We start from the raw sequence: 26,357 nt of genomic DNA on the forward strand, positions 1-26,357 counted from the left end.
GTTATTAAATATGGAAAATAAACTGGGTAAATGTCCGTTTCACTCTGAGCTGCAGGGAGAGAACTGTCCTTACACCAGTTTGTTTACTGTACATGAAACAAGTTTTATTTCAAGTTGAGCTGAGCTCATTTGAAGTACTGAAAACATGCTTTACAATTATTTCTGTGCCCTTCACAGGGCCCCGGATACACTGAAGAACTGCTGGCCACTGATGTTCAGGTGAAAAAGTAGCAGGCCTTGGAGCCAAGAACCCTGAATGAGGTGAAGAGGGACATTTCTTAAATATCCAAGAACTGATTCCTGCCTTGGGGTCAGAAATGTTGATGGGAGATGTTATCAGACTTACCAGGGGGGTGAGGATTACGGGGAAGGGGCTGGTTATTCTAACTACAGCTGCTGTCCCCACGCTTCCCCACATGCCCTCAACACATAGTGCTCTACTCTTACTGTTGGGTTTGTGTTAACAGCTTTTCTTCATTTTGATGGAGGAAATGGATGATGATCATAGCAGTAGAATAATGTTGAGATCATGCTCATGGTACAGCTCTGAAAATACTCATCAGAATACCATTAATAAAAACACTCAATTTTTATTGAATACTTACTACCAGGCAAGCACTCTGCTGAGCCCTTTGTATGGATTATTTTGCTCTAAAAAACCTCTAAGAAGTAACACTCATTACTTTTCAAATGCAAAGTTGAAAAGGGGGCACAATTTAAGTAATGTATAAGGTCTTATTAGTTAACCCAGGTAATCTGGCTCCAGTATTTGTGTTACCTCTTGCCAAAATATTACTTATCTGCAAAAATTCTGGAAAAAAACACAAAACTTTTTAGTTTAGCATTCAAGGCCCTTTAGATGAGTTACACCTCCTTTCCTCCTAATTCTGCTGGTTAATATCCCATGAATTTGCTCTTTTATGTCCCAGAACTCCTTGAAAGGGCTGTCCATCCTCACAGACTTCGATTCTTCTCCCAATCTCTTAATCCCACATAATCAAGCTTTCATCCCTAGCACTTTACTTACTATGCTATGCATATGCTATGCTTTGGTGCTATCCAAGGTCAACAGTAAATCTAGTAATCTAGTGGCCAGTTTCCAGCCTTCAGTTATTTGAGCTGTAGTAGCATCTGATATGGTAATCATTCCCTTGTCCTTGATACCCTGTCTTCACTTGGTCTGGGCACACCATGACCTCGTGGTTATCTCAAAGGCCACTTCTTTTAAGTCTCTTTTGTGGGTTTTTTCTCCTTTTAGTGTTGGGGAGCTCTAGGGATCAGCTCTCAGTATATCAACATTCACTACCTTGGTGATCTCCATCAAGTCCATGGTTCATGTTTAAAATCCACATCCCTACCGATGACTCTAGCCTCGACCTCTCTTGTGAAGCTTCTGCTCATGTAAATGCTTACTCGACATCACCACTTGGATGTCTACAAGGCAACTCAAAACTCGACCCCTTTGATCTCCTGAATCCCTCCTTCCCCAGAATATGAACTTTACCTCCACCTTCCCCACTTTTTGTTGGGAACTCCATCTTTCCAACTGCTCAAGTTGAACATCTTGTAGTTCTCCATGATTATTCTCTTTCTCTCATACCAGAAGCCCTGTGGTTTCTCTTCTTTACCTACTTCTCTTAACTCCACTGCTACTGCCTGCAGGAAGAGCACCCTGCCCATTCTTATAAATATGCTCATTTGGACATTGATGGAGGCTGGCCATGATCTCAGCCCTCCCCCATTACCTTTCTGACCTCATGTGCTGCTTGCACTGGCACTCTCTCCACATCAGCCCTGCTGGTGCTCTGGCTAACCTCACACAAGCCAGACTTGGTAGGAACTTGGGCCATTGTCTGTTAGTTGTTCAATGAGACCCCTCTTTTCAATACTACCATATGCCTATCCTTCTATCCCACACCATTAATCCCACTGAGTCCACGTGTTTATTTTCTGCTGTCATTGTGCTTACCACCTTACAGCGTGCTTTATAATTTTTTACCTTTTAATGCATTTTATTAATTTTGTTGACTGTCTCCCTTCACTGGAATGAAACTCCATAGAAGCAGGACTTTTTGTTATTTTGTTCACTGATGTATCCCAAAGGTAGAACATGCTTGCCACATTTGTAGGTGCCCAATAAATATTTGTTGAAGAAAGAAACATGTATATACTAAAATAAGAACAGAGGACCGTTATGCCCATTTACCATAGACATCTCTATTTTTGGGGTCCATTGTTTTTTTGCCTTGTCATAATCCTGTTGGTTGCAATCGACTTTGACAAATTTTCTAATTTTCACTCAGAAAAACTTCTCCCTCCCTTCTAAGTCAATGGGCTAAGAATAAAAGTAGGCTAACATACACTCACTGAAGTTAAATGTGATTTACAATCTCCCAATCAGTGAGTAAGACCAGTGATCTTCGATGTTCTACCTAATTGTTTTGCAGACTCCAGACACTAAGTGTTTTTACTTATAAACTTCGGTTCCCTTTCAAAACTTACCCTTGTTTAGAAGCAAACAAATCCCTGACCAATACTGCCACCTACTGGTAAGTAGGTGAGAAAACAGGACAAGCTAATGAAAAAGAGGAAAAGATAATAATGGAAAATCCCAAGAAGTCAGTAAAATAAACCGCTTTTCCCAAAGACTGCTAGTGAAGAGTTGACTTTGAATTTGGGTCAGCAGTAAACATGGTGAAAATTATTTGACATTCACTTTAGAAAACCAATTACTGAAATCAGTATATTCATTCCTGTCTTGTTTTTGAAGTTCTGCACCTCTAAAATGTTGTAACACTTCATTTTGCTCCTTTAAATTGTTAATTGCTTTCAATGAAATTCAACCATTAATCAAACATTAATTTGCTGGTGGGAAAGAAATACATATCCTCAAAACTGGAAAGAGAGTAAAACGATGTGTTTTGAAAAGTCCTCCCTCCAAAACAAAATTAGCACAAGGAAAAAAACTGAGGGAAACAAGTTTCTATCTCTCACATACCTTCCCACTTTCAAATTACACAGAAGCAATGAAGAATAGAAATGCCTTTCAGCAACAGAAACAATCCATTAGTAGACTCGTGAGCACATAAGATGAAAAGTAATAATTCCAAGAGAAGATAATTTAGAAAAATGCATTTAATTATAAGATTTCTTTTTAAATAAAAAAGCAATGGCACTAATCACCACGAAGTTATTTAAGTGATCATGTCCACAGGCTGTTCTTGTAATTATATGCTGAAAGTTACAACTATTCTCATTAACAGCATTTTTCCTCCTAATTAGGGTGACATCAAGAGCTTCTGAGAATGTGTAATTTTTCCTAAAGTACTAAAAGCATCATAAACACAGTTTGTGCAGTATTCATTTACATCACCTTTTATTTACTACACTCTGAACTCATAAAATATTTAATATTTCTCTCACACTTCATTCTTCTATTTACAGAATGGAGGCTGATCTCGTCACAATATGGATTGTTCATTAAAATCCCTCACAGGAGTCATTTCCACAGCATTTTAATAAATGTATTCTGATTATTTAAAATGAGTACACACAAAAAACTTGTTCGTGTAACTCTGTCATACCCTAAAGAGTAATTCTTCCAGGAGATTATATATGAGTAAGAGAAAAAAAAAAATCCCTCTTTAAGTAGAATACATTCTCCATTACTGGTTATGCTCTAATGCATATTTATAACGGTAATACAACAACAAGTAAAGCCGTCTCTGACTTTTTCAATCTCATTGGAAGAGGACAGCATATGCGAAGTGGTTTGGCTTGGACTCTCTTGTTATCCATAATCCAGTTATTCCACATGGATATATTTTATTTATTCTCCGTATACACATATTTAATGGTTCAGTAGTAATTGGCAGTTTCTGACAGTTCTATCTTCTTGACAGTGGATACAGTTCTGTGCACATAAGTCAGATGAACCAAAAAAGTAAGACGTTATTATTTGAACAAATGATTCAAAGAGATGAATTTTAACATTCTGTAGTGACAGGAAAACTGTTGAAGTCAGTCTGTTTTGAGATCTACTGTCTTAACAACTTGTGATACCTGTAATTGTTACCACGGCAAACTCTTTTTGATCAAAGCACATCTAACTGGGGGAATGGAAGTGAGAGGAGGAGAGAGAGGTGAGAAAGCTTATATTAGTATATAAATAGTTTTAATGGGAAAAAGTGAAAAGGAAGAAAGTATATTTTCACATGAGAAGAATATATGTCACTTCTGGGCATATTTCATGGCATTTATGGAAATAGCCCACGAGCCAATTAAACCTTTCCTCTCAACTCCAGAGACAGTCACTTTCTAATAACAATAAAAAATGGTAATTCTGGCAGCAGCACAAATCTTTAATTATTTTAAGGCTTGAGTGTGTCACTTTTTAATTGTTGGGTACAGTTGAATAATAAGAGTCCTGTCATTTATTTTATTTACACTCTTGACCAGCAAGTATTACTAAGGAAGTCCTCATGGTTTAGCGGCAGCTTGTTAAGTCTTCTGTGACGGCTTGAACTTGATAACCCACTCGGCATTTGGGTTGAGCTGAGCTAAATCCTTCATGTATGTGTCATCATCAAGGCAGCGTTCCCCTTAAAGAGATTGATTTTATCAGCTTAATACAGAGAGTAAATTGGCAGGCAATTTTTAAAATGTAAGCCTATGGGAATAACTGAAGTCTTAGACTTCACAGTACTTCCCATCCTTTCCCATTTCCCATAACAACGATGTGGGACTTGGTCAAAATGCTAGAAAAGTTGATTCAGGGGTCTGTCTCTAAGTGAACAGGTTTCAAATTAGGAAGTTAAAAATATTTTGTGTAATGGGCTTTAAATGGCTCCTTGAAGCTTATTCACCTTTATAAAGAGAGGCAACAGCTTTGAATCCACCTAAATAAGAAACCACACAATTCCCAATATCTAACAGTGAATTGAAATATCAGATATACTAATATTTAAATATAATATTAAATACAGCTAACAATTTCAGGTGCCTCATGTAGTTATGGTTTCTTTAAATTTTAAGAATAAGCCTTCATCTTCTTTTATTCAACTTTTGATATTTCCTGACATTTTTTAAGTCCCAGGGAAAAAATCTACAAAGCTTATCTTCAAATATTTTCACTTTCTATTTTGAATTAAACATTGTTTTATTTATTTCTTAACAATTTCATCTGTATCATATTCAAAAATCAAAAAGAAAGAAAAAGGAGAAAATTTAATTTAAATTAAAAAGATGAATAATTACCACCATGCTGATCATTAAAAATGAGGAAAATAAAATATGACAAGACCAAAATTAATTCATTTACCCTATTTCTATTTCCTACATTATCAAAGTATATGTATTATTTGTAGGAGATTAACTGAGGCAAAAATAATTTCTGATTTCACTAAAAATACCTAGTACAATACTATAATAAAGTGTTACCCTGGCCTTAAATAAGCTCAACTATTTTCATTATTAAGATGTGGACTAAGTAAATAAAAATGAAATTTTGAAAAAGTTGCATTATTAACCATTCTAGAAATCATTCCTATTACAGGGAACTCACCTTTCCTGAGGTTGAACACAGATGTGCATTTGTACAGAAGGAGTTTAATGGAGTCCAGAGAAAAAAGTTAGACCACTGAGCAATCCACAGTAGTAATCAACTATCTATAGCATGTTATATTTCTTTGAATTTCTTTTTTCCCTCCAAATATACAAATAATAACCATAGGCAATGTCAAATCAGCACACAGAACGCAGAGAGAAAACAACATGCTTACCAATATTTCCTCCGATTTCATACAAAAAAACTTCCTCTTTCTTGAGAGTCTGAGCAACCCCACTATTAGGGACAAAACAAACTGATTAGTTGTACCATCAAACAGCTTGCAAGTCAATCACTCTAATGTGCTTGGGGAATTCTGGCTTGTATGGAAAATTCATAACTTAGACACACTGTGATTATCTACACATGTGCGTTTTCCCATCTGCTAAATGTGCCGAATAGGTAATAAAATGTCACACCTGTAAATTAAAATAAACAAATCAAATAATACACCTGAAGGCAAAATAATAAATCGGTATCTAAATTTATAAAATTAAAAAGAAAATTAACATGCAACATTTTAGCTGCCAATAAAACTATTAAGACGTTAGCCTACTTTGCAGAGGGGCCGGGAAGGTCCTCATAAACCTCTAAAAGGACATGTTGCCACCTTAGTTTCCACACATTGTGCTTATTCGATAAGCATTTTTCATGGCTTGCTGTGCTGACAACTCTAACAGAGTCCAAGATGGATGTAGAGGAGTAAGGCATGGTTCATAAGCCTCCCGGGGCTGGCTGGCCAACTGTGGGAGGTACATCCACTCGGAGCAGAAACAAATACTCATTACAATTTACAGATTTACACTCTTCAGAGCATTAACACTTCCAAAACACAAGGTTCAAACAATAAAAATTTGTAAAGTTCAGTGGTTTTTCAGAGTGTTCGGTGTAAGAATTATCTGGGAAAGCTGCTAAAAATTCAGATCCAGAGCACCAGAAATTCTGCTTTAATACATCTAGGATAAAGTCCCCAATCTGCTTTTAAAATGCTCTGTCACGGATTCCAATGCACAGAAAAGTATGGGAACCACCAATATAAAGCCCAGAAGACACACTCCCTGAAGTGAAAAGAGAAAATCAGATTCGACTTTCATTCAAGCTGTTATGAAAAAATGTGGTTCAGGAGATGCTTTCCTAAGCATCTTGCATCTATTTAATGGCTCATCTGGTTATCCAACTTCCTCTGTGCACACTCACACTTATGCCCCTACCTTCTGAGTTGTATTCTGAGAGTCGACTCAGTTTATTTCCAAACTGGTTTGTGTTGATTTTTAAAATTAAATATTTTAAAAATTATTTACAATATAGTACATAACACAATAAATGGTAAGTATAAAAAGGGTCACTGTACTATGAACTCTAAACCAGAGGTTCTTAACCTTTTTTGTTCCACAGACCCTTCACTAAGTCCACACTATACTGTGTATTATTTAATAAATACATCACACCTGCATCAACACGTCCCCACAAGAATAATGCTTTTTTGAATTTCAATTCAAGCTCACCGGCCACTTGTTAAGAACCCCTGCTCTAGACTTAACTTCACCCTTGTGTGCTTACTGTCGTGATGGTAATTCTAGATTGAGCTCACTCCTGTGTCTGCTTCCTATTGGGCTGGTAATCACTCCACCCTCCTCTGTTCAAAGTCCATATGGAAAACCTTGTGACTGACCCTACTCTGTACCTTCCTATCTCAGAACCTTGATCTCGGAAAATGACTGTAACTTTGCAATTCGCCCTGGTTTGGGGTCCACTGCCAGCTTGCTTAACCCCTTAATGTTTATTAATGAAGGAACCTGTGTCCAGCTCAATCCCGATAATTCATTGACACCCTTATTTTGTAATATATTAAATTTCTGCAGATCAAGGAAGCAGTTTTGACCAGGTCACTGTGCTCCAATGCTTGCACAACCAATAAAACTCTTTCTCTCTTTGAAACCCTGGTGTCTAAGGAATTGGCTTTAAAGACGTATCAGGAGAAAAGAACCCAATTTTGCTCAGTATCATGGACAGTGGTTAAGGGACTACTTTGGGCAAACCATAGATGTAGAGCCCCAGCTGTACCACCTATAAAATGGGTGACCTCATCAAGCCTCAGTATTCTTAACAGTAAAACAGAAATAATAATAGTACTTACTCCAGGGTAATGTTGAGAGGGAAGTTTATCCTGGCTTCCTGAAAGCCCAGATACCTCTAAACAGCCTCTCTTTCATTTTATTACCATCTGTTAATTGCATAGACTCATCTCCTCTCCCAATTTATAATCCCCGAGAGAAGGTACTTTAAAATATATTTTTACATTCCTTCCAACACCTAGCAGAGAACCTTAAACAGAGTAGGCACATATTAAATACTAGTGATATCGTATTAGAGTTGGTGAGATTTGGTAGAAAACTTGACTGAAGCCCTTCAATATTAGAATGAGAAGATGAAATTCAACAAAAGACCAAAAAGAACATTTATACCAAAAGTATAAATGTTCATTATATATGATGTTAATGCCCCTGATTTCACTGTCCTTATATATAAGATTGGTTTACGTCAATGAATGGCAAGGGAGAAAAAAGCATTAAGAAATAAGAAAGGAAGGTGTATGTAAAAATACATTTTAAAAAAAGAAACATGACTTTAAGAATTCGAAGCACATAATGTGAAAACCCAATACAGTTTTTTGAACTTCTGAAATTCAAGATGAGATATTGCAAAATGTCTTTCAGGAAGCGCATCCCCTAATACTGTGTGCCAGATGCCCATGGCTTTCAAAGGACTCTACTGCACCTTAAACCCCGAGAAGAGTGGTGAGTGAGGAGCTCAGCCATCCCTAATGAGGACAGTGGACTCTGTCCTTGGATTTCAGTGCTCCAGGGACTGGATGTCCTCTCTCAATTATTTAGGTCTCCTATTAGGTTTTGCCTTTTAGATTTGTATGTTACTTTTTATTCATTATCTTTAATAGAAAAAGTTATGTTCTTTACGTGTGTTCTCATCCCACTGTTTCCTAATTAGCAATTTCCTAACAGCTTACTAACAGTAATTAACCTCCATTCAACATATTCTGGAAAGAATATTGAGCAGTCTCATGTGCCAAGCCCACTGCCAGCAGAGTGAAGGAATCCTCAGATATCCTGCTTGAAACAGACTCGACTCTGGAAACAAACTGCATCGGATGCACTAAACTCACTCCAACAGTCTGTTACGCCTGTTCTTATTTATGGCTGGGCAGACAAATGTTTTAAGCACTTCATTCCACCTCATAGTTTAAAAAAAAGAAGAGGGGTTGGAGGGAGACGGAGATATGGATACAGAAAGTGAGTTATAACGTGGAGGAGTTAAAAACAGAAACAGGTCTCTACCTTTCTTGGCTGAGAAACCTGGCAAGAACATCGCTGGCTTTGAGTTCTTCCGTTAGCTGTATTGCCATGGAAACTTTCGAAAGATAGGGAGCTTGCACTCGAATCACTCCCTGAGGAACGTCAGCCTGCAAAGCAATAATGACACTGGAACAAAGCTGGCAGCAGCTGGAACATGAACCACTGTACAATGCATTATATGGTAAGAGTGCTTAACTACTACACACTTTATTTCACTACATAAAAACCTTAACTACTGTATAATGTAATTTGCTAAATGACATCAAACCTCAAATATCCTCTTAATGGTGATAGGGGAACTTCATAATGCCCATGCAGTGATGCTTAATTATTTTTAAAGATGTAAAGAATGATAGCAATAACCATTACTGCCATATTAAGTGCTGATTTCTGAGTATTTTTTACTAGAGGGTGCTTCTTCATGTAGCCATTTATGAAACTGAATCAGAAAGGAGTGACTTCATGGGTTACTGCAATGTATGCTTTTTGAAATTCGTCCTGCACAGTCACAAAATTTCACACACAAAAAATCTGTCCTTGAGAATCGAAGGAAATAGAACATACTTTTCAAAGATATTTAAATTGTTTTTTGCTCCTCACTTGGTTAATGAGCTTCCATTTTTGACCAATTCTAAGCCCTATGTACAGGTATGATAATGTTTTATTTATATTTGGAGGGGGAAAAATGATTCTGCAATATCAAAACGTCAGTTACATAATTCAAAATGTAAGACTTAATGATTCCTAAATGTTTCTGCTAAAATAAACACTAGTTTATTGTTTATAACTATGTTTAAACACATCATAGACCTTAGAACAAACAGCATGTACAAACTCTGCTTAACGATAAAGCTTTAAATACTACAAATGCAAAAAACAATACCTTGTTTAATGCACCAAAATTACTAGCAAGGACAGGGACTGTTTTAGGTCACTTACCTAGTAGATATAGACACAATATTATTTTTATGTCCATAATATCAGATCTTTTTAATGTAAATGATCTTGAATTGCTTAAATTTCTTTAGTAGAACAGTTGGAGGTTTATAGAATAATCATGTTTAAAGTTCAGTTACCATATACCACTCCCCACACATACATGCTCACTTTTCTGAAACTATTATCATTAGTGTAGTATCTTTGTTATAACCTGATGAGACATTATTATTATTATTATTATACTCTTAACTATAGTCCATAGTTTATATTAGGGTTCACTGTTTGTGTTGTACAGTTCCATGTTTTAAAAATTGTTATTCTTGTACATATATACAACCTAAAATGTCCCATTTTAACCACATGCAAATAAACAATTCAGAGGTATTAATTACACTCCCAATGTTGTACCAAAAATTTCCATCACCCCAAAGAAAAACTATGTTCCAACTAAGTACTAAGTTCCTGCTCTCTACTCCCACCCCACGTCCTGGTAATCTGTATTCTAGTTTCTGACTATGAATTTGCTTAGTCTAACTATTTCATGTCAATGAGATCAAATGATATTTGTCTTTTTGTGTGTTATATTTCACTTAATATGATGTCTTCAAGGTTCATCCATGTTGTCACATGTTTAAAGACTCCATTCCTTTTTATAGCTGAATAATACTCCTTTGTGTATACATACCATTTTGTTTATCCATTCATCTGTTGATGGACACTTGGGTTGCTTCCACTTTTTGGAAACTGTGAATAATGTTGCTTTGAATATCAGTACACAAATATCTGTTCTGGTACTTGACAACAATTCTTTTGGGTATATACCTAGAAGTGGGATTGCCAGGTCATATGGTAATCCTATGCATGGCTTTCTGAGGAAATGTTTTCCAGAGCAGCTACACTATTTTATATTTCCCTAGCAACGAATGTTAAATATTTCTCCACGTCCTCGCCAGCATTTGCTATATCCTGTTTTTTGAATAGTAGCCATTCAAGTGGGTGTGAAATGGTATCTCCTTGTGGTTTTGCTTTACATTTCCCTAATGGTTAATGATGTTGAACATCTTTTCATGTACTTACTGGTCATATGTTTATCTTCTTTGGAGAGACGTCTATTCAAGTCTTTTGTCCATTTTTAAATTGGGTGGCTTGCCTTTTTTTTGTTGAGTTGTAGGTTTCCTTTATATATTCTGGATAGTAAACACTTACTGGGTGGATATGTGGTTTCCAAATATTTTCTCTCATTCTTTAAGTTCTCTTTTTATGTTCATGAGGAAGTCCTTTGATGCACAAGTTTTGTTTTTTTAAAAAATATAGTCCCAATTACCTATTTTTTCTTTTGTTGCTCATGTTCTTGAGGGAAAGTCTAAGAAACCATTGCTTAACACAAGGTCCTGATGAGGCTTCCCAATGTTTTCTTCTGGAGTCTTATAGTTTTGGTTTTATATTTAGGTCTTTGATCCATTTTGAGTTAATGTTTGTATATAGTGTGAGATGGGGTCCACCTTAATGCTTTTGCAGCCAGTTTTCCCAGCACTCTTTGTTAAAGAGACTCTTTCCCATTGAGTAGACTTCATACCTTGTCAACAATCAACTGGCCATAGATGTGAGGGTGATTTCTGAAATCTCAATTGGATTTCATTGGTCTATATGTCTTCCCTTGTGCCAGTACTATGCTGTATTGAATCAGGAATTTGAAAAGAAATTTGTTCTTTTTCAATATGATTTTGGCTATTCAGAGTCCCTTTCTCTTCCATATAAAGCCTGTTGGAGTTTTGATTGGGAATGTGTTAAATCTGTATATAGCTTTGGGTAGAATTAACATCTTTACAATATTTAGTCTTCCAATCCATGAACATGGAATGTCTTTCCATTAATTTAAGTCTCCTTTGGTTTCTTTTAGCAATATTTTGTAGTTTTTCATATATAAGTCCTTTATGCCCTTGGTTAAATTTATTCTTAGATATTTGGTATTGTAAATGGAAACTTTTCTTGATTTCCTCTTCAGATTGTTCACTATTAGTATTTAGAAATACTACTGGTGTTTGGATGTTAACTCTGCCACTTTGCTGAATTCATTCATAGCTCTAGTGACTTGTAGAATTTTAAGGATTTTCTCCATATATGATCAAGTCATCTACAAATAGGGAAAGTTTTACTTCTTTGCAATCTGGATGCCTTTGAATTGCATTTTAAATAAGCATAAAGAACAAATATATCACAGATGTTGTAGTTGTTTGATATTGTTTATGAATTCCAAAATAGATATTGAGTTATGTCTGTAAACTGATCTATTCCTCTGGGTGTATTATTAATTGATTGTATTAACTACAGAGGTTTCACTTTTACTTTATTAAATTATGATTAGGGCTTTGAATGGATCATGTCAGCAGGATGTTGAATCCCTGCCCCGGTAAGTCTCTGTGGGGACTCACAGAAAAGATGACATGGCAGAGGAGAAAGCTGGAGTTTTGATGCTGGAGCACCAGGAAGTAAACATACAGAAGGATAGAAATAGCTTCATAGACACGGCAGAGGCCCCAGGAAGACAGAGAGCCTGATGGTGGAGAGACCAGAGCAGCTGAGCCTGGAGAGGAAGGAGCCCGGGGAGCAAGACGAGAATTTTCCTAGCCTAGAGCTGATACTAGAAGAAGCTGGGACCATGAAGCCTTAAGAGGAAGAGGAAGGCTGAACTCCTGCAGATGTTGGCAGCCATCTGTTCCAACATGTGGCAACAGACTTTGGTGAGAGAGGTAACTTTTACCTTATGGCCTGGTAACTGTTAGCTTCTATCCCAAGTGGATACCTTTTATAAAAGCCAACAGATTTCTGGTATTTTGCATCAGCACCCCTTTGGCTGACTAATACAGATATCATTAATTTGATTTCTTTCAAAGCTCAACAAAAATAATATGGCTTTAAAATCAGGCTGCAGAAAAATATAGATGCCTCAAAAGAAGATTCAGAATTGCTTCTTGGTAACAATTGAGATTTAGCATGGAGAAAAAGAAAGAGAAGAAGAGAGGAGAGGGGAGGGGAGGGAAAGGGATGGGAGGGGAGGGGAAGGGAGAGGAGAGGAGAGGAGAGAAGTTACATTGTAGAAGACTGGACAAGAGAGCAGTGACTTGGGCAAGACCACGGATTATTTCCCCATGAACTGCAAACAACTCTTACACCTATAAGAACACCCTTGAAGGCCTGATCCCAACCCCAGAAATCCTGCCATGGATTACATCTCCTACCTTCAGTCCTCTCCTGACTACTTGGAGATGGGCCACAGAAGGCATTTACATAAAACCCAAATAGAGACAGTCAAAACCTTTCCCAGGCTTAACATTTGTGATCCTGCTGAGTGAAAAGCAGAGCTCATAGCGTTGTCGAATTTCACTTCCTGGGTGTGTGGTGCTCAACTCAATCCCTGAAGGACTTCTAATCCTTGCCTGTGCCCAGCCTCATCTCTCCTGTCCAGACTGGACCCTTGGTTTGGTTTTCTAAAACCTACTTTCTGGGCCATGTAGTGTAGACAAATCTTAGTCTAATCTCTGACCTTGCCCTTGCTAGATAACCATACATGGTCTTAATTTATCTTTGTCCGAGATTCTGACACAGACTTCATTTTCATATGCAGCATGGTGGAAAATGAGTTTCTTCTCACAGTAGAGGGGGCATTTCATGTGGTAGTGTTATCTTCTTTTATTTCTAGGAAGTTATAAATCAATGGTGTATCTTAAAACTGAGGAAAAATGTTACATGAACTTATCCCTTCCATTTGATCTGTAGCTTATATCCTGCTGTGGCCACCATACCTTCTGACCTGGCCTTACCTTTTTGTTTCGTCCTAGGGAGTAGAAAATAATAAGGTAAGCATAGACAACTTTAGCGATCTAATGGAAACTGAACTAGCAACCTTGGAAGCACTGAATCTGTGTTAAAAAACAACAACAACAAACCTAATCTTCCTCATCCATTCAGGAAAGGATGATGATGATGGTGATGATTATGATGTGGCAGGCTGGGGTTTGTAGATAGCCTTATATTTAATGCTGTATTAAAAGTTAGGAAATCCTGGCCAGGTCAGCGAGCCAATGATCATTACTCAGGAGTTCAAATTGATGCACAATAGTAACAAAAATTGTTCCCAGTTTGGCAGTACCTCAAAAAGCTGAACACAGAACTGCGATATGATCCAGCAATATCGTTACTAGGAATAAATACAGAACTGAAAGCAACGATGAAAACTGACATTTGTATACCAATGTTCATAGCAGCATTATTCACAACTGCAAAAATATGGAACAAGCCTAAGTGTCCATCAACAGAAGAATGAATAAACAAAATGTGGAATATACACACAATGGAATACTATTCAGCTGTAAGAAGAAATTAAATCGGGATCCATATGACAATACGGATGAACCTAGAAGATATTATTATGTTGAGTGAAATAAGTCAGACACAAAAGGCTAAATATTGTATGTTCTCATTAATATGAACTAAATACAATGAGTAAAATGGAGGTAAGCTTTGGAGTATAGGTTACTAGGAGATAGAATGTAGATTGAAAATGGGAGCTGATGCTTAATGTATGCAGCATTATTAATAAGGCTAATTGTGAAAGTGGAAATGAATAGAGCTGATAGTAATACATTATAGTGAGTAACTAGCACTGCTGAATTATAAATGAGGTTGCGGCTGAAGAGGGTAGTCGATGGAAGTACATGTCAATTGAAAGGAAACTAGAGAATAATCTAGGGAATGCATAACACAGTGATTTCGGTGGTGGATGAAGATTGTGGCTAATAGTATAAATATAAGAATGCTCTTCCTTTACAAAGTGCTAAAAATATGGTGATACATGGGAAAATTACAACGAATATAACTTATGGACAATAGTTAACAGTAATACTGTAATATTTTGCAGCAATGGCAAGAATGTATTAATTCAGTCCTAAGAGACAACAATAGGGGGGTATAAGAAGGTCTGGGAGTTTTCCTTTTGGAGTAGAAAATGTTCTAAAATTGACTGAGGTGATGACAGCACAACTCTGTGAAGAAAATGAGAGCCACTGAGTGTCCACTTTGAATGGATTGTACAAAGCATGAAATTGTATAACACAGAGAATCCAGTGGTGGAAGATGGACTGTGGTTAACAGTATAAATGAGAATGTTGTATCATGAACAATAACAAATACATAATACTAGTACAGGGCATTAATAATCAGGTGGGTTGGGGTAAAAACACACCAAATGTAAGATACATGCTATAGGCATATTAGTAATATATTAGCAATATTTTGACGATGCTCTTTTATAGTTCGTGGAACAAATGTTTCACAACAATGCAAGTTGGTGGTGGGGAGATGTATGGGAGCTCTGTATGGTGATATGCATGCTTGTTTTGTAAATTCACAAATTTTACTATATACTTATTGTTTATGTGTGTTCCTATATGTATGATAAACTTTAATTTAAAAAAAACTTCAAAAAAATGTTCTCATAAATATGTTTTACCCAACCCTAGAATATCAGAAGAAAAGGGAAATCTATGCTGACATTTAAAATGAGGTAAGATGATATTAAGGTTTTATATAAAGAGCATCGACAATAAATGAATCAGAAAACTGAAATAATGCAGAAATATTAATATAATATAGTACCATGGAGGGTTTAGGATTGTGGCAATCTTACCCTGCTTGCTGACTTTTCCCTCCACTATGCCTTGTGACACACTCTATAGTTTAGATAACAAAAAAGGCCAAACAAAATTCCCTAAAAACACCCCATGCTTTCCTAGCCTTCTTAAATATCTCTCTGCTACCCACTTTTCAAAGACCTCAAGCTCCATGGAAACTTCTATGACCCCTAGGGTCAGGAGGAATTTTGTCCTTCAAATGAACTTTCATAAACCTCTAGACCTCCTTTATAGAAGGGTCTCCTACTATGTGACCTCCATATCTGGTATTTGACAGTCATATCTATGGCACCTATTAATGCTTATTGATTAAATGAATTACACAACAATATTCCTCACTAAAAATGGCACACTAATGATAGTAAAATTTCTCTACAATACAACAAAGTATACAAATGTGTATTTCCTTAATGGCAAAACATAATCTTAAGAACATCGTCTAAAAGAAACAAGTCAAATTGTCTCTATCTACCATGTTATTACCTCTACTACTGAGGTAATAGCATTTTCATGAAAATGAAATGAAAAATGCTAGTAGATACAGTTCAATCATTTACTAGTACAGTGAGCCAAGGAGAAAAGCTAGGGTTCCCAACCTTAGTATGCACCTGCTTGGTTAGCATGCACCTTCTTGAAGATGCAGCAACTTTCACCCCAAGACACCTCAGGAGCGGCTGAAGACCTCTAATAGCATGACCACAGGCCTATACCTTCTAAATCAGTTCAGGGATCACAGCTGAGATCAGGGACATGCTTCCTCGGTACAAAGTGCAGCACTGAGTTCAGTGTGGTGGTTGCCCACGAATCCAGAACCTTTCTGATAGTGAGGGTTTGAAAGAAGGTGTCCTAATTGCCGGACATTGTATGTCCTCCCATGGCCCACTGGATGGAACGTGGGAGAGTGTGGGCTATGGTGTGAACCACAGCCCATGGGGTGCAGCGATGCCCAGAGATGTACTCACCAGATGCAATGGATGTGTCATGATGATGGGGGAGAGTGTTACTGTGGGGGGAGTGGCGGGGTGGGGGCGGTGGGGGTGAATGGGGACCTCATATTTTTTGAATGTAATATTTTTTTTAAAAATGAATAAATTGAGTAGAATTTGAAAAAAAATAATAAAATGAAATCAAAGTTCACTAAAAAAAAAAAAAGAAAGGTGTCCTCACTACTAGCTTCTAAATGTTCTCATGTGCATGTAAAATGTCATATAATTGCCATTTTATGGCGTGCAGGAGCTGGCTTTTGCTAACATATGGGGTATGACGTGGGTACTTTCCCACACTTTCCTTACAGCTGTGGATTTAAACATTTCCCACCTCTCTTTTCCTCAAGCAGGGAAGCAACTAAGGCAGCTCTGACTCAGCTTCAACCCTCCTAAGCTACCAACTGTAAAATTCGAAACTCATTTTCACATAGAAATGAAAGATCGATATCTTTGAAAAGACTTTCATTAGGCCAACAACTTCCCCGTGGCACCTTCCTGGGTTAAAACAGGAGGTTGCCTGGCCACATGCCCTGACAACTAGGGAACCTGTATCTAGCAGGTGTGTGTGTGTTCACAGGATAGGTACAATTCTCAGCCTGTTTATTTCTGTCATAATATACCCTAAAATCTCATACCTATGTAAATACTGAAAGTCTGACATGATGAATCCCACCATGCTATGGTAGATTGAGCTAAGTGCCCCAACCAGAGACTCGTTGTTAATCTTTATCTGCATTCCCGGGGAGAACTCATTGATACACCTTCGAAGATGTATTTTCGGTTAAGGTGTGGACTCCTTTGTGACTAGAATCTTCTAAGATCCTACTTAGATGTGGCCAAACTGAATGAGGGTGGGTCTTAATCTCTGTAACTGGAGGCCGCAGTAAGAGAGGACATCCAGAAGCAGCCAGAAGAGCCAGAAGCCGGAAGCCCATGGCAACGAGAACAGACACAAGGAGAAAGAGACCGCTCGCTGTGTGACAAGAGGCAGAGAGGCAAGCCAAGGAACTCTGAGGGTTGCAGTGAGCCAACCTCAGAACATTACAGACTTCCGGGAGACAGCAAGTCCTTGCTGATGCCTTGATTCTGGACTTCCGGCCTCCAAACCCAAGTGCCAATAAACTCCAGTTGTTAGGCCAACCCACTGCATGGCATTTCTCACAGTGACCGGGCGAACTAAGACACGTGCCCTTTGCCTTTGGCAAAGAAAGGAGATTAACTGGCAGAGGCAATGGTTAAAGACAAAGAATTTTAAAAAGTCCTGGAAAGTTTTGCTGGATATCTTGACAAGGGTGACAAAATGATATTTACATAAGGATGAAACACAAAAATGATGCCAAAGCTCTCATTTAAATGGTGTATGACAACTACTATTATACTCCAAAATAATGCTGCCTCAAATACTAAAGTTATTAGTATACTAATTACATTGAGCTGCCAAGCTTTGAAAATATACACGTCTGATCATTAGACCAAACAGTCTGTTCTTAACTTGAGCTACTGTAATAGCTAAATCTGTGCACAGTACAATCCTTGTAACCTTTGTAGTTCATGTTTTCCTGTCTAACAGCTGTGACTTTTTTTGGCATGCTTGTGAATTAAAGTGTGCTGTACATACAGCAGCTTTGGAGAAAAGCTTATTTGACTAATAAACCACTACAGTTTAGTCACAAAGGATTTTATGACTTAAGAAAAATGTTACTTTTATCCATACAAAGACTATTATAACAACACGTGATCGCATATGGACTGCACATTTTGCATATTGAACTAAAGTAGACTTTTAAAATCTGGTTTTATTTCTTGGTATTCAGTTAAATAAATAATGATTTTAGTAATTTTTCATAAGGTGTAGAGAAATAACTACATTGCTCAGAATTTTGCACTGTAGAGATCAAAAATGTAAGTCCTCGTCAGACCTTTGGAAGATGGGCACTGATTTCTTCTACTTATTTTTTCATTAAAAACTAATTTAAATGTAAAGCCTCCATCCTTAACACTACAGAAAATCCTTTTCTCTTTCTCAAAAGAAGGCGAGGTATAACATATATTTAAGACAATTAAATGAGGACATTTTAGCAAGGTATCCTAAAATGAAATGGAATATTCATTGTACTAGTCTGAACTGACAACGTTGGGGGGTGGAGATACAGAGAGAATTCTCTACTATCTTGAACTATGTTCTGATCATAACTGGGCCTTTGTTATACAAATGCCTTGAACTTTAATCTAACCTGCTGATTCAGAGAATTGTAAAGAAGGGCCTTAAATAACTTGCATAATGAGTAAACATTTAATTTACAATGAAATAAGTTCTGATAATTCTCTTATACTATCATATCCTTTTATAAAGAAAAAATATCAGAGAATGTCTTTAAAAGAAATCAGATTTTGTACTAGATACTGTAAATTGATTTTCCACATGGGCTCTCCAAGTAAATCCCAACACCATTTCCCTGTTTCCACAAGTAAAACAGATGCTTGAAACAATACCTGCCATAATTCTCTGGGCTCAGAGCTGTTAAATGAAACCAGAGAATGATTCTAAATACAGTTGTGACTATTGGCATGCAAACCTAGCCACAAACAAGCCCAGCTCTACCGCACTGCTACCAACTCCAGGATTCTTCTGGCAGCAGCAAAAGGTTTCTTCTCTACATCCCAAGTCCTGAACCTTAAAATGTCTCAGGATCATTTTGGAACTTTTGATGAGTTCTCTAAAACTCACTATAGCAGTTGATATTGTTTATGAATTCCAAAAATAGATACTGGACTATGTTTGTGAACTGGTCTGGGCATTTTGGATTATAAGAGGTAGATTAAGATCACTTTTACTTAAATAATGATGTAGGCTTTGAGTAGGTCACGTCAGTAAGACTTACAGAGAAAACAACAAGACACGGGAGTTAATTGGAGTTTTGATGCTAGAGTCTTGAGTTGGAGCCCCGGGAAGTAAACACACAGAGAAACAGATACATAGACACAGCAGAGGCCCTGGGAAGAGAGACAATCCATTTGCCTGGTAGTCTACAGCTGACCTTGTGGAAAGAACAGAGCAGCTGAGCCCAGTGAGGAACAAGCCCCAGGAGAGGGATGAGACTTATCCCAGCCTAGAGCTGATATTGGAAGAAACTGGGACCATGGAGCCTTAAGAGGAAGAAGGAGGAACCCTTGCAGATGTCGGCAACAGATGTTGTTCCAACATGTGGCAATAGATTTTGGTGAGGGAGGTAACTTAAGCTTTGTGGCCTGGTAACTGCAAAGCTTCTACCCCAAATAAATATGCTTTATAAAAGCCAACTGATTTCTGATATTTTGCATCAGCACCCCCTTTGGCTAATACACTTGCATCCCTCATCTGTAAATTAAGGGTGTGACACTAGATTATCCTCAGTTAACTATGAAGTTAAACCTAAGAGAGAGATTCTGTTCCCTCTAGCAAGGAGATCTGTTGTAGTGAGCAGTTTGGCACATTTCACAGAATTCCAATGAGCCCTGGTCTACGTCCACACTCTCTCCTAAATGAACAGCTTCCCATTATTTGAGAGGTACATTTGAGTGACAGAAGAAAAATCAAACAAATCTAAGTCCATAAAATACCCTGAAGCCTGGGTGACTTAGCAATTTATAACCAGAAGCTCATCAAGGCCACCCCAAGATAGAGATGCAACATGAAGAAATTACAGTGAAATGATGGGAAGTCTACATTTCCTTAAAAAATACTAAAAGAAATAAAAAGGAGTTGGCTGTCAAATGAAAAGAGATTAGAAAAATTTGTTTGATTAAATGTGATGGGTATATGGGGGTTGTTACACTATTTTATTTTTGCATGTTAGGAACATTTCATAATGAAATTACATATACATACAGGCATACCGAACAGGAAAATAAAAACTCACCCTTAGAGTTTTTATAAGATACACACACCCAGGGTCTTGTCCTAGAAGACTGTGATTCAGTGGAATGCTGCCTGGCCCAGTTATATACTCTGAAAAACTAATAATACTAAAAGTGCACCTATTGCATACTTCTGGTTAAGCACCATTACTCTGATGTTACCCCTTTATTCTACAGAGGAAACTGAGGCCCAGAGATAAAATGTCCCACTCGCACAGCTGGGGCTATACCCCCAAGTCACAGGAATGCTGGTGTGGGAGTTGGTGGGAGGGTGTGTGTGTACATGTGTTTATTGTACCAATCACAATGACAAGTGAAAGGCCATTAGAAAATGGATATTTCTAAGTAGGTCTATAATTCTGTTAATTTTCACTTAGTATTCCTCATGCTATAATGAACAGAGATGTCTTATTAGTGTTTAAGAACATCCACATTTGTACTAAACAATTAATATGCTGCAGTCATTAAAACATTTGTCTTATTAAGGAGACTATATCCCTTACAACCTGGTTCAAACTCTTAATTTGCCTAGTAGAGCATGTCTTAATATGAATGTCCGATTATACGGTATGCATTACTAGTGTATACAGTGCTTTAAAAAATGTTACATTGATGAATTTTCATGATTTACCATCTCTGACTTTCACTCATCAATCCTTAGCACCAAAAATGCTTTGGAGGTGGTCATACTTGACCTTCTCAAATGCAAAATCCAGTGGACCTTTATTCAATGTTAGCCTTACTCAACCTCTCTGTAACAATTGGCAATACTAACCAAGCTCTTTTTGTAGAATGGTTTTCTCCCCAGGTTTCCAAGACACTACATTCTTCAACTTCTTCTCTTGCCTTCTGTTATTTCTTGGCCTCTTTTTAACTAGCCATCTTCCATGCCCATTACTTAAATATTAATATTAGTGTTGCCAAGCCCTGTCTTTGCCTTTACATTTTCTTCCCCCATACACCCATTTTGGGCATTATGACCACTCCACAGCTTCAACTACAAAATCTACGCTGATCCAAAATGCACTTCTTCAGTCCTGGCCACTCCCTGAGCCTGATGCCAACATTCACACAGATGTGTGAACCCAAAATGTCAACAACTGATTCCCATATCATTACTTTCAGGCTTATTCCTTTTTCTTAATGCTTCACCTGATGATAAAGCACCCAAGGCAAAACTCTGAACCTCGCTTCCTTCTTCTCCCTCACTGTCCATGTCCAATCTGTCTCCAAGTCTTGTAGTCCTTCTGTCTTATGTTCAAAACTTCCTTTCCATCACCACTGCTGGACCTTGGCTTGGCCTAGGACTGTTTTCAAAATAGAGTAAACAAATTTTATAACAGTAGTAATACATGTGCATTGGGCTACCAACCATAAGCCCAAGCCCAGTGTTTTAGTATATATCCTTGTAAGGTTTTTTTCTGTGAACTATGGGGAAGTAGGGAATAATGGTTGAGACCTAGATTTAAAGTCATATAGATCTGGTTTCTAATCCCAGCTCAACCATTTCCTATCTAGATAAATTTGAGTAAGTTACTTAAGATTGCTGACCCTCACTTTTGCTATATGTAAAAAATGTATCAATAATACACTCCAGCTAGACCGTTATGAGTAGTAAATGAGATGATGGTGGCAAACTGTTTAGCATCATGCCTGACCTTTGGTAAGCATTCTAAAAATGATAGCTATTAGTACCCGTTACAAATATAGGAGGGAGTATAGTATTCACTGATGTGTAATTTTTTCCACATAGTAACACTCTGTATATCCTTCAATGTCAATGTACACAGGTGCATGTTTTCATGTTACTTCATTATATGGACATGCCGTTTCAAATTTAACTTCCCCTATCCTTTGAGATCATTTCTAATTTTGGCCAGTATAAGCAGAATGACAATGAACTTAAGCATAAACACTTGCATGCTCATCTTATTCCCTTTGAAGAAATTTCTGAGTCTAATGAGAAGCAGGATTTTCAAGCCTTTGCCACCTGCCAACAGCTCTCCAAAGACGCTGTACCAATTTACACTCCCATTTAAAAGATATGAAATCAGCTGCAGGCTCCTCCCCTACCTAGTTACCCTCCTCCAGTCTTCTTTTCACATCCAGCAATCCTGACGGCTCTTGAACTTGAACTTCAGAAACACCCAGAAATCCGACCACTTCTCCAGCGCTCACACCCTGGCCTCCCTCTTTCTCCCCTTGTTGCCCTGGACTGGCTTCTCAACATCCGAGCCTGAGAAAGCCCTTTAAAACACAGTTCGGTTTGGCCCTCCTTTGCTCAAAACCCTGCCATGGTCCCTCTTGGTCCAGGGTGAATCCAGATTCTGCCGGCGGCCTGCAAGGCTTTCTGTGATCTGACCCCATCCTCCCTGGGAGTCCATCCCATCCCACCACACCCCGCCTGGCTCTAGCCACATTCCTTCCTGGAGGGTCCTCAGATACCTTAAGGAGGCACCTACTATTGCTTCAGTCTGGAATGTTCTTTTTCACTTCCCCGCTGCCTACTTTCTTGTCTTTCCTCAAAGGAATAATATCCATATCACCCAATTTAATATTGCAAGAGGCTCCCCTCCCCATTCCTCTTTCCCTCCTCTACTGTTTTTATTATTTCTAGAGCACTTATCACATTCTACCATACTATGTAATTTACTTATTATATATGTATATATATTTTGCTTCAAAAAGTGTGTTTGGTTCACAGGTTGTTAGAGGGCTGCAAGGCAGTAGGTTAAAAAAATGCCTCCTGGTGGAGAGTAGAAGCCTGGGAAAGGCAGAGGAGCCACCCAAAGGCCTCTGGGACTTTGAGGCTCCCAGTTGTGCTTGAATATATCTGTAATTTCAGAATGTAAGCTCCACAGATCAACGATCTTTGTCCATTTTGTTAAAAAAAATGTGTGTTCCGTTCTTAGACCAGAGCCTGGCACACAGTAGGCACACTTCAAATAGCTGTTGAAGGAATGAGTAAAATATCCCAGGTGGTTTCTTGCCTTAGTACAAGGGCTCCAGAGTGAAAGGATATGGGGGCAGAGTCAGGAAACAGAAACTAACGAAGGACCAAGGGGGTGAGGCCTTGCGGCCAAAGAGATGGGCCCTGTACATGGTCTACCCACAGGGAAGAGCTGTGTCTAGGCCCAGCCGACTACAGGAAAGCAGGCCCCCTTACTGCCAAGGGACCAGGAGGACACCACATCTAATTTGTCAAATTTAAGTGGAAATCTTTCAGTTTAAAAAATCTGGCAATTGATTAAACGTCTTAAACCAAAAATTACTGGCCAAACTTCCACTGTGGGCCCTGATCACCTGTGGCAGTCCATCGGGAGCCACCCTGGCCGCCGGGGCCCTCCTTGGCACTGCTGCCTGAATGACCACGACTTGTTTTCCTACATCTCAGCTCCCTGGTGAAGGCTATTTGGTGCCCAGGCAAACCGCCTATTCCTCCTTTATGCTCCACGGACATGGGTCTGGCTTCCACGCATACCTCTAGCGCCTCTGAGCCTGGCCTCGCCATCTCTTGGCACAGAGGAGGCACTTAATAGCATATTGTTAGGTAAGTAACTGAATTTCCCATAAAAGCAAACCAAAACTCAGAGAGGTTAGGTGAGTGCTAATATATGATAGAGCTAAGATTTAAATCCAGGTTGAAACCTCGAGCCCTTAAAATGACACTACAGCTTTAAAATAGTGTACAGAGACAATTCTCAGACCAGCTCGTGCCTAATGAACCCAAACTGCAAATGAAACAAATCCAAGTTAATGTTATTTTCTGGTTAGGGAAAAATTATTTACTAATCCATCTCCAAAAAGAGTAACCTTCTAGTTTTTGCTTAAGGACTTAGTATAAAAAGATACATCATGAATTTTGTTCCCTTAAGTGGACACTGTACTTAAGACTATCATGCTACTATCGCATTATAAAATAACAAGGATTATAGTCTCTTAAGTTAGTAAGAATTAGCAGGGCTAGAAAACAAGAAGATAGTCACATATCTACAATGATTTTAGAGGCATTAGGATACTGTAAGCGTCAACAAAAAAAATGATATCTCAAAAATCCTCTCTAATATAATACCAAGCCTTTTCTCAAAAAATGTCAACATGAGCTACAGTTTCTTTTATTAAGCTTCATAATTAAAAAAAAGAAAACTTAAAAGTCAATCAAATGATGCCAGAAAAAGTGTTTGTAAGGGAAGAAGCTATAAATAAATATAGACGGGAAACATTGTCATAAATTGCTGGGTCTCTGAGCAGGTAGGTCCAAGCAAAATTTCAGACAAAAGCGGTAATTGCATTTCCACAGTACTCCACAAGATGTCAGCACTTAACTGAACAACCTCAAGGGGAGGAGGCAGAGTCACTGAAGAGAACAATAGAAACCCTTTCGTTTTATGATCTAAAGTTAGAGCTTTGGCAAGAACTTACTCCAAAAATGCGTCCTCAGGTCTATTTTACTATTTTAAAATCAATTGTTTAATGTGCTCTTTTACAGCAGTTTATAAATGCTGATTTCTTGCTATTTCTTTTTTGAAACATTTTAATTCTTTTTCCTTCTCCTGATCAAAAGAGCCATAAGGTGTTTACTGAGGCCCAGGAGTTATCCTAGGCACAACACAAACATTAGCCAATTTGTCTGGGTTAGTTATTTTTCCCCATTTTACAGAGGAGAAAATTGAAATAGATCAGGGCTTCACCCAAGGCATTCTTTACAGATGATGTTAAACATTCAATAGGAAACTGGGGTCTCCATGGGAGCCCTTTATATAGGGGTGTGTGTGCTTGCATGTGTGTGTTCACGTCCTCTTGCTCCCTTTGGCTCCCACTAACAATGCCCGTGCTGAGTTGCCAACACCTGCACAGCCGTCAGCAGCAGTCAGCGGTGGTGAGAGATTAGCTGGTGTTAGGATGCCTTTAACTGACCAGCAGCGTCAGGGCCCAGGAAGTACACAGCAAGGCAGAGCAGGAAAACCTAAAAATCTTTTTTATGGGGTATAAAAGCAATCTGTGTTAAAAGACAACGTATCTTCAAGTTTTGCTTACATCGTTTGAATTCTTTTCTTGCTTTTCATATTTTTCTCGGTCGTAAGCCATTTTCTTCAGCAGTTTCTTCATGGCTTTTTTATCTTTTTTATGATTTTCAGTGTTCTGCTTCCTCACTTGGTTTACAAGAAACTTGGGAATCTAAGAAGAAATGAACTGAAGTTTAGGGAGGAAAAAGACATGGCAGCCTTGTCAACTGCAGAAATAATTATCTATATTTTTTAAGTTTCAAGAGTAGAGGTGTTATTTATTTTATGAGATTATACCATTTTAATGCCACTATTCTTTAAATCTGTAAAAAGAAGTATCATGTGATTCATTTATCGAGTGTACAGAGCTTCCCCCTGATGTAATATGCTTCCCATTGTTCCGAAAGAGAGCTTGTGAGGTTCAAGAACAGAGTGGCCATCTTCCCTGCCACAGAAGCCAGGACAGGAGGCTGCCTGAGGTGCCTGGCCGCTGAAGCTCTGCCCATTAGCAGCTTCCTCTTGTTAACCCCTCTTGCTAACCCACAGTCCCAATCTAATAACCAGCTAGCCTCTACTAACAGAAGGGGAGGAAACACTCCCCAGTAAACAAGGGTTGATGTGTGTTAGCAATCATCCAGAAAAAGGTTATCCTCAAAATTCACATTAGCAAAAGTAAAATATTTTAAAAGCTACTACAATTTAATCATGAAATAATGTTGGCATTTTAAAATTGAGATCTAAAAATATGTGCACTTTTAAAAAAAATTTTGAATTCCCCTTTATCAGTTGCCTTTTTATAGAGAATATAAAAATGAATTAAATAAAAAAGATTTCAGGATCTAAATATCATCACTCTGTCTTTT

General features: G+C 38.0%; 1 protein-coding gene across 1 annotated transcript in view; it reads right to left on the reverse strand.

Annotated features, from left to right (window-relative positions):
* Positions 1-3,117: 3,117 nt before the first annotated feature.
* Positions 3,118-26,357, reverse strand: part of ARHGAP18 (Rho GTPase activating protein 18) — a 134,612-nt gene continuing 111,372 nt past the window's right edge. The window contains exons 12-15 of the mRNA XM_004447745.4: positions 25,526-25,666; positions 8,959-9,083; positions 5,781-5,842; positions 3,118-4,601 (exon numbers count right to left, since the gene is read on the reverse strand). Of these exons, the coding sequence (XP_004447802.2) occupies positions 4,501-4,601; positions 5,781-5,842; positions 8,959-9,083; positions 25,526-25,666 (429 nt within the window). The 3' untranslated portion in view covers positions 3,118-4,500. The remainder of the gene's footprint in view (positions 4,602-5,780; positions 5,843-8,958; positions 9,084-25,525; positions 25,667-26,357) is intronic.

The sequence above is a fragment of the Dasypus novemcinctus genome, chromosome 11 (assembly GCF_030445035.2).
Source record: "Dasypus novemcinctus isolate mDasNov1 chromosome 11, mDasNov1.1.hap2, whole genome shotgun sequence".
Lineage (NCBI taxonomy): Eukaryota > Metazoa > Chordata > Mammalia > Cingulata > Dasypodidae > Dasypus > Dasypus novemcinctus.